The sequence below is a fragment of the Perna viridis genome, chromosome 10, assembly GCF_037379345.1.
Source record: "Perna viridis isolate PV_CMFRI_1.1 ecotype Kerala chromosome 10, ASM3737934v1, whole genome shotgun sequence".
Taxonomy (NCBI): Eukaryota; Metazoa; Mollusca; class Bivalvia; order Mytilida; family Mytilidae; genus Perna; species Perna viridis.
The window spans coordinates 13,624,444-13,639,672 of NC_142454.1; the positions used below are offsets into that span (position 1 = coordinate 13,624,444).

The 15,229-nt window shown below is 32.4% G+C and overlaps 2 protein-coding genes across 7 annotated transcripts in view; both read right to left on the reverse strand.

Moving 5' to 3' along the window:
* The window catches only part of LOC148604611 (inverted formin-2-like), a 47,515-nt gene extending 42,010 nt beyond the window's left edge, over nucleotides 1-5,505 (reverse strand). Inside the window, exons 1-2 of one of the 5 annotated variants that reach the window (XM_088547474.1) lie at nucleotides 5,363-5,505; nucleotides 1,740-1,926 (exon numbers count right to left, since the gene is read on the reverse strand). Coding sequence is in view for 2 of the 5 variants with exons in the window: in XM_088547472.1 (XP_088403598.1) it covers nucleotides 74-105 (32 nt within the window). In the remaining 3 variants the exon portion in view is untranslated. Of the gene's footprint in view, nucleotides 1-73; nucleotides 309-694; nucleotides 1,178-1,739; nucleotides 2,051-4,293; nucleotides 4,406-5,362 lie in introns of those variants that run through there. The other 4 variants (XM_088547476.1, XM_088547475.1, XM_088547473.1 and 1 more) reach the window with 4 other exon arrangements.
* Nucleotides 5,506-10,300: 4,795 nt separating this feature from the next.
* Nucleotides 10,301-15,229, reverse strand: part of LOC148604613 (C2 domain-containing protein 3-like) — a 30,934-nt gene continuing 26,005 nt past the window's right edge. For both annotated transcript variants that reach the window (XM_088547503.1, XM_088547502.1), the window contains exons 42-45: nucleotides 14,615-14,742; nucleotides 13,824-14,251; nucleotides 11,509-13,333; nucleotides 10,301-10,625 (exon numbers count right to left, since the gene is read on the reverse strand). In XM_088547503.1, the coding sequence (XP_088403629.1) occupies nucleotides 10,440-10,625; nucleotides 11,509-13,333; nucleotides 13,824-14,251; nucleotides 14,615-14,742 (2,567 nt within the window). In that variant the 3' untranslated portion in view covers nucleotides 10,301-10,439. The remainder of the gene's footprint in view (nucleotides 10,626-11,508; nucleotides 13,334-13,823; nucleotides 14,252-14,614; nucleotides 14,743-15,229) is intronic.

Consider the following 15,229-nt stretch of genomic DNA (forward strand, 5'->3'; position numbering starts at 1 on the left):
TTCAATATGTTGCATACAGTGGCATTAATTCATTTAAAAATCAAAAGATCATTTTAATCTTTTTTTATCCCACCTTTTTTTCATCTCCATTTGGCATGTTTTCATCTCCAATGATTTTTCACTGGGTTCCTTCAATTTGGATTTTCGAAAATTACATAATATGCTAACTAGTTCCTAAGCGTTGATGGACATATTGGAGCATCCTTTCTTGTACTGTTCGACATTAAATAGATTGTTACTAAAACCATAGTCCTGTGTTTGACTTCAGGTATTTACTAAATCTGAACACTAATACTCCATTTGACATGACCCATACCCTTAGGGTATTTGAACCGTAAGCGTACAATATATTTGTGTGGAGTGTACGCGTATGTTCGTAGCACTGTATAACATGATCTAAACATACTTTTATATATCTATAAAAAAAGAAAACAAAAAACAAAACAAAAAAAAAAAAAAAAAAAAACAGATGGCTAAGTGCAGTTCCCCTAAATTAATACTACCTTATCATACACGAGTAGCATTTAATTTACATTCTACTTCTAGAAAGTAGTAAGTCTTTCCACGTATTCTCGTACATGTATTTTATATCACAGGATAAATACACACATTTAATGAAGTATAATTATGCAAACTGTCGAAATTGTTATGTAATTATAACATGTACGATTTACATAATTATCAAAACACCGACCTGTTTGTTCCTGCCATCCTCCACCTGAATAATTGTACAACTCTCAAAAAAAAAAACGCAAGTACTTCGCTATAATTATTCCCAAGTTGAACAACTTGTCTATATGTGATCACCGAACTATTGATTTATGTCAGTTTGTCAGATAAAACCTTAAGATTTGTCTTATGATGTGAAAATTCTTGATTCCGTTTCAATAACTTGTCATTTTAAGTTCAGTTTGAAATATTTTGTAATACGCTATAAAAATAACGACTACTAATATCTGTCTCGATTGGCACTTCACTGCAAGTAAATAACCATCAATCAGTCTCACAGAATATTGACGAACTAATAATATCTCCGGCGTGTCATGTGGATAAAATATCTGATGACACTTTGCTGCGTCCAACGAATTCTACCAATGTTGATGTTATTCCATGTACATTTTTCATTACATGTACTAAATAGCGTCACCAGAGCATTGGAAAGTAACTCAACTATAAAGTATGCAAGCATCTTGGGCTAGACGAATCATAGTCATAAGAAATACTTAAGGTAATTTAAGTCCTATGCATAAGTGTTCTATAGGAAATCATAATGAAATAAGAATGAGAGGATATAGCCCCTTTCCTCCTAACACTTTGTTTTAATGGTTTTTCATTGCTTGGTTCGATTTACAAAAAAGATGGAAATTTTCAGAAAAGATCAGGGTATTTTTAAAGATAAAGAATTAATTGAGTTGAAATTTCTAATTCAATTCTGCCAGAGGACTAACCTGACTTACTTAGATTTTTAAAATGAGGGGGAAAAAACAGCTACGAGCCTTCAATGAATGGAAAATACCCGGACCTCCGTTAGGTCCCTGAAATATTACAACGATTCAGTGAAGTATATATAACATTTTTTTAATATTGTTCCATGTGTCAAGCCGATACATCGAACAGGAAAGCTCGGGGCAATAATTGGTCGATATAGGCTCTAACAACTTCCGATTTAGTTGCATTGATAGAACTGCATGATAAGACAAGTAGAATAAAAACTGCTCAATTATTTGTGGTGCACTTACCTTCATGATGATCCACATTTTTGTATTGCTTCGTGTCTGTAATGCAGCAATATATCCGTGAATACAATTGTCTTCTGTGCAAAGAAGTCCAAGGCGTGAGGATGGCTTTTCAAATATTCTCTGTATCTACCAACTTTCAGAGCCGGTACTAAGACAAAAATCTTCTTTTCTTTTCTTCACTAACTGTCTACAAAATTCGAACACGAAATATTTTAAACGTGTATCGTCTAATCTGAAGAAACACGTGTTATTATTTCGTTTTGTCAAAAAAAAATCCGTCTAATTCATAGTGATGCCCCGCCAAAAAATAATGATCCCACCTATCAGGAAGAGGGAAATGTTTACGTGCTGGTTAGGTGCACTGTAAAGAATATCCCACGTAATGAATCTTTTTATCAAAGCTACCTACCCAGGTATTCACGTAATTATCTTGTTTATTTTAACCTGTAAATACCTTGTTCATTTTAAACTGTTTATTTAAAACTGTCTCTTTGACTTTGCTAGGTGAAAACAAAAGCTTTGCATTGCAAAAAAAAAAAGAAAACTTTTATAGTTTTAAAATTTGAAAAGACCCGTATAAGTACATGTAGCCACCTATGCTTAAGGAGAGATGAATCACCTATATTATGTATACAATAATTTACGAAAAGTGCATTTTAGATATCTTGTTTAATATTATTAATTCAAAAGCAGTTGTAAAGTGTTTTAAAGGGAAAATTTTACTTTTAGTATATAAACTACACCATTTAGGGTTTAGTCGGAAAGCATGATGTTGCTTTGCCGGCGCGCGATATGAAGTTAAATCCGGTGAAGAATTTTCTTTTAGGGTAAGATGCCGGGCGTAAGATGAAAGGATTTTAGAATACATAAATTTGAGTGGACATTTCTTGACAATTTTAAATTGAATGAGAATATTTGTACGCAAAGTGAGTTCTAAGTAACAAACTAGCCTGCCTAAAATCATGCTGCTCCTTGTTAACCAAGTGTGATACAGAAGCGCATGGCTTCTTAAAATGGTGGAGTCAATAAGGCCTATTTCAGGCTCAACAATATGAAGTATTTTCAGTTTCAGGGGAAATGAACATTTATAAATTGTTAACTTGATTAGGACTTGCAAGTTATCTTCAAAAACAGTGAATGTTAATCAGAAAGTTGTACTATTTTGTACATTTACAACATACACACTTTTTTGGGTTTATTGACCTTATTGACTAGACCTCTTTTTTTATTTTAGTTTATTACCTTACCGTTCATGCATCATTCCTTGTCATATTGGTATAAAATACATAGTCACGGAAGCAAGCTAAATATAATGTTCTTGTTATTTTAGGGTTAAGCCAATTTTCACCGATTTTACCGTATACATGTTCTTGTATACTGAAAAAAATAAGCTTATATGGAAACTCATGGTTTATATTCAAGTCGCTCCGCTTTGTGAAGTGTCGACCACTGATTATTTCGGCACTCCGCATGAAAAGCCATTTCAAGTTTTAGAATCGACTGATCTATTAATGGTTGATTTAACTACATCTTGCACTTGTGGTGAACACTCTGTCAGAGGTTGAATCAAAGGCTTCTTGAACTCGTGACACATATAAGTTCAGACTCTTACTCTTGTGTTGAACTTTCAGTTTTCGAATAGACTCCTCAGCCTTGCACTCGTAGCAATTACTCTGAGCCTCTTGAACTCTTGGCGAATGCTGTGTTTGGAGGTTGATCCCCAGAGTCTTTTGTGATCGTGGCGAATTTCCTATTTTGAGATGACCCCTTAGCCTCTTTCATTCGTGAGAGATTTCTGTCTCCACTGTCTCTTGCACTCTTGGATAACACTATCCCAACCAGAACGGTCAATTATAGTTCATTTCGACTGACGACGGGCACGTTAAGGTATTGTCTTTTCATATCACATATTTATTTACTAAGGTGATGAGGCTGTTGAATATTGATAGCTCAAAATTTTATCACCCATACGAATCAAATACTTCAATTCGCGCCATGATAACAAAAGATTATAATCGGTAATCCACTCAAATACTCTAGCTGTCAGATTGTGGACTTCTTGATTTTTGTTTGTTGTTATTGTGGTTATGCGTGACGTCCTTGGTCTTAGAAAATCGAGTCTTTTGTTTTGTTTTGTTTTGTTTTGTTAGTTTGTTTCATGGTTAATGTAAGAAAAGAACATACAAAAATAGTATATAAAACTGTGAACACTATCGGAGTAAAAATACTTCAAAAATTTAGTGTTGTTTTTTTTTCTAGCGGTTCGAATCATGCATGGTCGAATAAACTTCTATACTTACTCCAATCTAACCATGACATTTGTATTTCATAATATATATATATTTTGGCAATTTTATGTAGCCATCAATCTGGCAGTATTAGTTTTGCCAAAAGTTGTTCGAACCTTGCAACCTTGCAACTCTCAAGTGTTTTATTAAGATATTGCCAGGATCGGAGGGAATTCGGACGATTACTTCCCAAAGTATTTTAAAAAAATATAACAAAAAATGGAATGAAATTCCAAATAAGATTGAAAAAGAAAATGAGTGCTCACCTAAATTAGCGTTTTATCCGAAATATCCACAAAATATGGCACATACCCGTCAACTGTGTAACCAATATACATATGAGCGTCAGTGATGGAGGCTCACTTGCTTTGACTGCAGAGTATCATGCTAGCTCTACTATCTATCTATGTCCATATGAAGTCTAATGCATATTCAATTCATGTATTCATAATTTGACAAGTTTGTCCGGATTTTATGGTGACGATTTTTTAATATATAACTTGTAAGCGAGAGAATGACACTTGAAGGTGATATGGAAAAAATAACCACATGAATAATACATTTTTACACAGAACTAAACATTCAAACTTGATACATTTATAGCACTATAAAAACCGTATTTATCACTCTTATGTGATTATTTCAACAACAAACAGTTCTATCATAGGTGGTGGTAAAATGAGTGCTATACGAGAAATGGGAGAGGTTATTTTTCTCTTTTATGAATTCCTTTTTAAATGTTTCTGGACAACAAATTAATTAATGATTTCAAATGCCTGTTAAGTTATCAACGTGTGCTTTATAAATATCTACATGTACTTGACACGTATTCATATAATGAACCTTTAAAGTACACATACCAATGGCGGATCTAAGATTTCAGGTTGGGGGCATGAATAGAACTAATGGCCGAGCTAAGCGATGCAAGAACATTTTGGGGGTATAACTTTGTGAAAAACAAAGTTTTCATACAATTAATCCCCATCCAATTTTAGGTGGCGAATGCAGAGTCCGATCCCTATAAATCAGCGCCTGTATAATTGCTTTTGTCGGTATTCAAATAGATGAAACGAAGTACGAGATTCATAGTCACAGAATGACGCAACTATCTAACAAATAAGTCTTTCAAGTATTCTATATTTTCTGAGGGAATTGGGTAAACCTCTGGATATTTTGTTCCAAAGTTTAAGAAATGGTGGAAAAACTTTCTTCCAGCAGTTTCAATGAGCAATACACTTGATACCCAAATTCTTAGGCAGCTTCTTTACCAACATGTCTGTCTTGAAATGTTAGGGAAAAATATCGATGTAGAAATAAAAACATTTATCAGCTTACCTCGCTCATTATCGGGAAATTAAAGTGACTCCAGCAGAACATGTATCTGGTATGATATACATTGAATGTGAAATGGCTACAGGTTTGACATAGATGCTAATTTAATCTGCGATTTCTCTGTTTTCAGTATGATTACACCTAATAATGTAGTTTACATTAGGAATTATGTAGTCAACTTGCAAAAAATAGATAAATACAGTTTACATAATGTATCCGTCTAGTTTAACAACAAGCGCAGACGAGGGTGGTGCAAAGAAAATGAGTGTAAAATTTGTTGAACTTTGAAGTTAAATTACATTTGTTTTCACCAGACTATTTGTTTTACTTGTTTTTTTTTATACTGTGTATAGAATGTATGTATAATTAAGGACCGTCATCCTCTGTTCTCGTTTTATGAATGTATCATCTATTGTATTATTTTATTGTTTTCCATGCCAGCTACACTCATACTACTAGGTTGATCTGAATGGAACATTTCAAAAACTTGTTTAAAGAATTTACTTGTTTGGAGAAAAGGATCTTAGTGTTACCCAATATTTAATTTGTCCTGCTTTTTACAGTTTGCAACATTGTGTTCAATGTTTGAAAGATTTGATTGAACATTTTTTTAGATAAGCTTGCAAAGAACAGATAGACAGACAGACAGACTAGAGAATCGCCGTATACGCCAGACTCTATAAGGAAGTAAAAGTTTTGTTACTTTCCAACAAAACTTGTTACGTTTTAAACTTTACACTGTGAATAAGTTTTATAGAAGGGCTTGTCTTCACAACATCGTCTAAACAGATAATATTGTTTGTTAACAGTTTTTTTACGATAGGGTCATCTAAGGTTTGTGACATATTGCCCGGGTCCTTGGATCAACTGATTAATGCATGACTAATTTGTGTGAAATGAATGTTCACAATTGTACTGGACAGTAAGCTATAATTAAAACCACAGTCTTACAACTTCTTGTTGTAAACTCAAATTTTCACATCAAAATGATGTTGGGTCTACCAGTATCATTTATTTATGCAAACCTTGCAACCAATTAAACTGTCAATGAAACCAATTAATTTCTGCAGGGGAAGCATTCCATCTGTTCGCATCCTCTGACGTTTCTTTGGAAAAAAGGGCATGATGTAGTTTAAATGTTGAATTTAAGGAAGATATAAAAACAATGATAATAGAAATAATGAGAAAAATCGGGTATGGATTCATATAGGAAATGAAATTGAACTCAACATGTTTTATTTTGCAAATAATTAACTTGCATAAATTATAAGGAAAAACAGAGCTTCACTTTGCTAAGCCATATTAAATCCTTCACAAAACTCATACCCAATTAAAACAATCTTACAAGCTTACTATTTCTGTCTGATGTGTTACAAGGGATGAATATATCCCTACTTTTGCATGACTTTTGTTACCAAATGAAAGTATTTTAAAATGTAAGAAGTTGGTTTTGCATCAGAATTTTTCTTCTGCATTAAATTTCATATTTTAAAATTATTGAAATGGAACAAAACTAAATGTGCAGGTGTAGTTATGTCTCATTATATATGTTCCTAATACAATAAAATATTACATGTACTAGTACTTTAGTAGCACTGACTCATTCACATTGCCTAGTTTTGTTTAAAGCAACATAAATGTGGAGAACATTCTCAAAATAGCTGTTGATTTGCTGTTTAAAAGAGCCTTTATTTTTTTTTTACATAAAACTTAATAAAGTTATTAATTATTTATAGTATTCGTTAATTTTTTGTCTTTCTTGTTCTTAATGAGTACAAAGAAGGAAGAAATTTTCTTCACTTTCAATTTGCCCAGAGTTGCATGCTGTGCATGAATGTTCTGAAACATGGATCTATTTCTATCATTAAAAATGGAACTTGTCTGCATTTTTGAAATGACAGCATGTTTGCTACTATCTTGTGTGTTCCTTAAAAAAATCTAGTTTGAAAATGGACATATTTTTTAGTTTTTACTTTGAAAATTCGTCTTTGATCTATTATTCTTCATTTTAGATTCTTCACTTCATTTTTTGACAGTGATATTTTTATGAAACATGCATGAATATCTGAGGCTATTCAGTAGGTTCCTTAGTATTTTTTTCGGAGGATTGTAGTTTTTTAGTTGCATTGTAAGTTTTATATAGTAATGTTTCCTCTGAGGAATATTTATGATCTAGAAAATTTATAACTGGAAAATGAATCAAAGTTTTAGGAGAAGCCTATGTCTGTTCTGCATGTCACACATCATTAGATACATTGCCGTTTTCTCCCAAAATTTTAAAATTAATTTCAAAAGTAGATTTTCAAATGGGTCACTGTCTAGTAACTGGTCATACAGCTACCTAGAAGATGGAACATCCTTTTGTGATGTGAAATTTAGGGTTTAGTTATAAGACTCCTACCAAGTATATGTTCAGGAATACACAAAAAAAGACTAACCACTGCTATTTAATATTCTTTATTGATTATTTTACTTATTTTTGAGTAGGGAAAGACCAGTTTCTATAAATAACTTATTCATATGTACACAGTTATAAAACATGTCAAAGTAATTACAAATTACACAAAAATAACATAGGACGGACAATCTCCCAATTGTACATATAAAATATCAGTGAAATTTACACCAGATCATAGGTCAGAACAGTTTAAAAGTATCTGATTTGTTTAGTGTGCCTATATTAAAAAGCAACAATTTGAATCAATTAAAAGTTATGGAATGCTCACATTGAACATTGTTTACTCTTATAAAATTGACAACCTAAAACAAGCCACTAGCATAATCTCTATATTTGAAATATATAACTTTTTGCCAAAATGACTAGCATTCCTCTTAATTTTACCTATAAATATATCAAAAGATGTTTACAAAACACTTTGATTAAATTCCTGACAACTGTAAAAAGCTGATGAGTTATACAAAAAATCCAAATCCATCCCAATGATTTGACTGTATACACTGAATTTTCCCACTGTTTAAAAATTAAATCTTGTTTTAAATATCGTTATGGACTTTGTGAAAAATATAGAACCAAATAAAATATATATGAATTGAATTTTATAAAGCCAAAAAATAAAATAATGCCTTACAACTCACACTAAATACGTAGTAGAGTGTAAATGTGTATCATTAAGTATACATGTATGTGTCAATCATTTCTATGAAAATGAAATTTATTTTTAAAGTAAAAAAAAAGTCAAATGCACTACATAACAGGTACTAAATGCAGTATTTTAGCATGATACACCAATCAATACTAATTGTAAAGCAGATGGATCTACAATATAATTTTACAATAAACCGTGATGGTGATTCTTTTTGTCTGCACCCAAGAATTAGTTTGTCCACAAAAGTTTTAGCCTGAATTCATAATTCAAAGTGACGTCAGGTCGAAAGATGTAACTCTTTCTTATTTTCAAAATTCTAATTCCGATATTATAATTAATATTTCAAACAGGAATATATTTCTTTTGCACTATGTATAAAACATTGCAATGTGATATAGAGTATTTCAAAGATATCTTTGACTAAATTGTATTTATATTTGTGGTTTTCAGGGTTTGGTAAAATTTCCTGAAATTTCAGTGGGGTACATTTTAAGTTGATGAAACAAATTTCATGAAACAAATTATGTAGTACACAAAGAAAATTTCATAGAACCCCAAAAAATGGATAACAATATCTATAAGATGTGTCAATGATTTCCAATAGTATAGATGGATCTTAAATTAATTCTAACAATATCTAAATAATTAGCATATGCAAATGATCTTTTAAGTACCTTCAGAAGAATCATATAAGTCTATATATAGATAAACCAGAACTACTAGTTTATATAGAAACACCTAGCTAATATTAAAACTGAAGTGAAAGTATTGCATTCAGTGCTACAAATTTTCTAAATTTTATGGTTTAGAAAATTTTAAAATGCAAACAGTTTTGATGGTCAAATGACATCTGGATTTCAAAACTCAATGAATAAATTGAAAACCAATAAAATGAGAACAATACTAACACAAAAGAGAAATGAATTTGCAATTGGAGATTTGCCAAGTTATTATGGACATGAAATATGAATGATTTGATAATAAAAATGTAAAAATGGAGAAAAAATGTTCGTTGTTATGCTGCAAAGCTTTGCTACTGGCTAAAGTCTTATCTACTATATATTAAATTAATAAAATTCCTATTGGCTATTCCAGAACTAATTAACGTATTGGCTATTCCAGAACTAATTAACTATGAACAGTAAAACATATTTTTTTTAACAACTCAATACTTAAGGTTCTATTACTCTATTACTGAGTTTGGTTCTAATCAGTTCTGGAATAACACAATATAGCAATATACAATGTAAAACTGTAGTACTAAACAATGAGTTACAAGTAATTTACGGAGACTACATGTATAGTCCAAGCTTTCGTTATAGAAGTATGATTCCGTTTCCTTTGGGTCATTCATTGATCTATATTATAACTAAATCTGTCAAAAACAATCCATAACTAATATCAGTTATGAAAGATAAGAAAGACATAAATAACTTTTGAAGCCTTGACTTAACGATCATTAAATAAAATGCAATACAAATAGCATAATTCATTGCTAACAATAACACACACACTAAGATGCAATCAAAGATTCAAATTAGTGGGGTTAGAGGTCAAGGGACTGTCATTTGACCTTTTGATTTTGAGATAACTTTGAATATCTTGTCATTTGTTTCTATGACATTATTTAAGCTTCAATATAGTAACCTGCTTGCCCTATATACTACTACATATCATTTAGTATTTTCACCTTAACATTTCAACTTTGTAAAATGTTCAAACTTAGAACCTGTTTCATATCACGTTTTCTGATTTGGCATTTTAGTTTAGCAACACCACATCATATAGGGTCTGAGCCTACCCTACATTGAATATGTCTTAATCCTAAGCTTAGCAAGTCCTGAATATTTACACACAACAAGCACTTATAATATCAATATGGAACAAGACACCACAGACAATAATATTTGGCACTTGAGAATTGTTTCAAGGAATAAAAATCATTAACATCTTTAGTACCATAAACTTCTTGTTCATGATATTTTTGATGAGAATATCTTGGCAATTCTTTTTGTCTCCTCTGCAGTGGGTAGTTGTCTCCCTTTGACTGGCTGTCCATTGAATTTGGCCTTGTGCTGTAGTGACAATTTTTGTTTCAGATTGAATGCCTCCTTGCTCTTCTCTTGTACTCTGTCAGGGTCATCAGAAAGATCACAATCCTGAAGAAATAAAAATTCATTTACCAGGTTTTTATCTTTTACGACAATCATTCAAGTGCATAAAGCTTTATTTGATTTTGTCCACTTTTAGCATTTTTTTCCAAGTCAAAATCAATTATCAACCATGAAAATTGTGTTCATATGTGTATATACCATCCCAGATAATTTGTTTATATTGTGTATAAAATATTATGTCAACTAAAACAATTTAAAGGCTCTCAGACACTTCATTCTGTTCTGAAAATAACCTGTTCTGTTATAAGCCATTCTAATTGTTATAAATTCTAAATAAAACATAAAGCACATATCTTATTCTTTTGCTTTTCTTTGAACAAATTAAAAGCACCCTTCCCTTATCACTTTCTAGGAAATAAAATGGCAACAAGTAATGCCTTCCTCATAAGTATTCGTGAAAATTTGTCTGAAAACCAAGAAATTAAAGTCAAATGACTTTTTCAATAATATTATTATTGCACCATAAATTACACAAATTTTGTTTTATGAGCTGCTGTCCACAAATGTTAATTTCTCAAGTTTCATTTAAAAAAAACTTATTATCACAGTGGCTTGTTTGCCATTTTGGAACTATCTCAAATAATTCAGTGGTAAAAGAGTAACCAAGCGAACCAAGGTTATAAATGAAATTAGAAAATACTAGCTAGTAACCCAGACCATATTTTTGTTTAATATTTTCTACATGTTCAACGATTAAAATTTCCCCCAAAAGTTGGGTAGCCCAGCTCAAAATCTTGTAGCCATGGGCAACTGGGCGATTGCTATTTTTTATCGCTGCATATTTAGTACTGTTATGATACAATGAGTGTTACAAGTGAAAATATCAACTTGTGCATGTTTAATACAAGTAAAAGATAAATCAACAGACCTTCTCTCCATATGCTTTGGAATGTCCTGATGTAGCTATTTCTAAAGCTTTCATAGAAGCCTCTAAGTGCTGAGAAGGAAGGAAAAAATTAGGCATCACATCTGAGTTTTTGTCACTTTTTAAACATGATTTATTTACAGGTTTACTTTCTCTTTCTATAATCTCCTCATCATCTGAGTAGCTATTTGTAGCGCCATTTGTCATTGTATAAATAGCTCCAGTTTGTATGTCCCTTTCTGTATTTGACTCATGGTCTTTTTCACTGATCAAACTTGTTTCACTTTCATTTTGAATGCCTCTTTGACCATCTTCTGGATGGAAATACTCATCCAGTTCATTGACAACCTTATTGTATAAAGTCCTAGGAGAATTTTGAGCAACCTTGTTTTCTAATAAGAGATCAGATCTTGATGGAACTGACCTATGACTACCAGCTGATGAGCTTGAAGACATTTGTTCCCTCTGAGTAACATTTCCTGAGTTAACAGATTCTAAGTCAACATTCTCTAACAAATGATTTTCATCCAGATGATTTTCATCAAAACTCAAATTAATTTTTTCAGTCCTATCATTTTTTATTGTCCATGATGGCTTGTAAGCTGATTTATCTGCTTCATCTTCGTTATCAGAGAACCAACTATCTCTCTCAACAAATTGTTCTCGTAACATTTGAGTTTTTTGTGGAGTTCTAGAATTTGGAAGAGACTCAATATCAAAAAAACTATCTGCATCAACCTTGTCCCCAGAATGTATAGCACTATTACTTGCATTCTTTGACACATTCTTATAACATGATTGATCGCCTACAGATGGAATACCGCCAAATTTGCCACTAACGTCATTCAAAGTTCGAGGCATTATAACATCCTCATCACTTCTTTCTGCATCAGAATCATCAGCCTCATTTTCCTCTTCATCAAGGATATCCCTGTAACGATGATAATAATTAGGATCACCTTCCCCATCTGATCCTTCATATTCCGTATTTTCCTGAATAATGCTCATTTCTTTTGGATCGTGGGTGAGTGCATGTCCATTACCATTCCCATTACCATTTCCATTTGAAGACCGAGCAGAATCTAACTTAAAAGAACCAGTGCTTCGTTGAGAATTTTCTCCGTGGTAATAAAACCCTAATGATGATGGGTCAGAATGTTCAGTTATCTCCCTTGGTGAATAATTCTCCCTAGGTGTCACACCTAAAACTGTTGGATCACGAGGTGTAGCATTAGATGTAAAACCAGTGTTGCTGGTAGACAACAATTCATCCTCTCTTGGTGTAAATTTCATGTTTATGCCAGTATCTGAGTTATTAGACTGGTCCCTTGGAGTAGAATCACAGGCAAAGGAACTAGTTGTCTCCGTCAGACCAACGAAGTCTCTAGGTGTAGTGCCAAAGCGGAATGTATCAAGTTTATCACTTCCATTACTCCTATGGGAGTCTAATGCATCATTTTCCTGATATTTTTCACTGGAATGTGTTGCAGAAAAAGCACCTGAGTCAGCTCCCGTTTGGGAAGATTCTGCTTCCTGAGAACCTGTCATCATGAGTTCTACCTCATTATGTCTTATTGTGTCCTGTTGGCTTCGAGCAAATTGTAAAGAGGACACTAATGAACTTGCAGACTGTGTTAGTGAGTTAGCTAACGGTTGTGACTGACAAGTGACTGGAATGCTTGCTCCTGATTGGCTTAAGTGCGCTGTGTCATTAGTTGTAACATACTGTGGCTGGACGTAGACTGCACTTCCTGTTGATGGACAGGAGGAGGTCACCAGTTTCTGTTTCAGTTTGTTGGTTATATCATCCAAGTCCTGCATTTGTTTTCTGGAAGGAAAAATATAGTTTCTTTAAAAAAACACTGGAACTACATTTTTTACATATTTATAATCATGCTCAGGTGGCATGGTACTAAGATTTAAAAAAAAATAATAATAATTTCATTGCCTCATCAAAGGTATGCACACAATTAAAAACATTTAATAAATGTGATTCCTACAAGTTAATCAATTTTATTCTAATCAAGCTTAAGACACCCAATATACATACATATGAATTAAATATACACTTAAAACCATACAATGCAACTCGTAGTTTCTGACTTCCCTATCATCATAAACAATTGATTTGCAGAATAGTTGAGCTTCTTTATATACATATGTACTTATTTTCTGTGTAGTGTCCAGTTTTTGTTGACCTTAAAATATCCAGTTTCTGATGACTTGTGTGAATTTCAATGATGAACCTACAAATGTACACATAGTTTTTTTTAAACATAGTTAAGCTTTTGACATACCACATCATGTAATGAACCTACCTTAAAGATGTAAAGAGGAAAGATCTAGAGGAATCTCCAACACCACTATCAACCTGTGTAGACAATGTATTTGGCACTTGACTTAGAGCTGGAGCACTGGTGGACAGACTTGTCTGTAAAGTTGGCATGGACGGTAATGTAGAAGTTTGTGTTTCTAAACTTTCCTCATGACGTTGAAGGAAAGTCCGTATATTTTCACTGAGCTGCTGCTGTAGCTGTGCATGATGAGACTTGACCTGGTCATAATGGTAGTTAAAGTGAGGTAGATTGCTAGAGAAAGGAGCTGTAGACGTTGGTAGGGACATTGGCTGGTCCGAGAACCAGATACCAGATGCACTGACACCTGGTGGTAGACTGGTTGGCTGTACACCATGGTCTGATACCAGATTGTTATACTGTGCTACTGATTCTGTTGGACATATGTTCACCTGAAAAGCATCAAATAATTCTAAATGGGGGACAATGTACGAGAAACATCAATTACAAGAATTGTTTTACATCTAAGATAATGCCCTCCTTAATTTACACAGTAGGTAACCTCTAAATCTTCTTCTAAGACATTTATTTGCTATTTTATACATGTACCTTACATCTCAATTTTCATAACTGTATCAGGGTTTTTTTTATATTAGTTTGTACAGCATTCTTGAAAGAACTATTCAGGGGTTATATTAGTTATGTGCAAACAGCGAAAACACTTATATCAAGATAGAACCAGTAATCATATTTTAAATCAGTAAGTGATTTTTTATGTGACAAATATTTACAGGAATAATAACAACAATACAAACCATAATCTGTCCTTTACACTGTCCATTGAAGTCTGTAATATTGTACCAGCCACAGATTTGTTGTAATCCTGATGACAGTGGAGTTAAATCTACTGATACGAAACCTAACACACGATCAGCTGACTTATCTGTAATTAACAAGAGGAAAAAAAAACAAATAACAGGCAATGAAAAAAACAAACAGTATTAATAAAAAGAGAAAATAAATTCCATATAGATCTTAGAAAACTCCTACAAATTGTTTTAAACACATATGTAAGATAAAGCATGTTTTTCTCCCATGGTTACGAACTAAAAGAAAATTTGAGTCTTAAATTTTACTCAATATTTCAAAGGACTAATTAAGGAATAGATTATGGGGGTATGGTATCTTCATATGGGCTGGGTCTATATATTTGAATATTTTAAACCAAGATTTATAAAGGCTAATCCATGTGTAAATAAGTACAACATCACACATATACTTTTTTGAAATCTTTATAGCCTTGTGGTAGATATATTGTATGGTAAATTATTTTGGCAAGTGTGAAATTTGATGTTTTGAGGCAAAAAGGTATACAAAATATTTTGCGTTTCTAATTTTGTCGGATGCTAAATGGGGCACTAAGAACATAA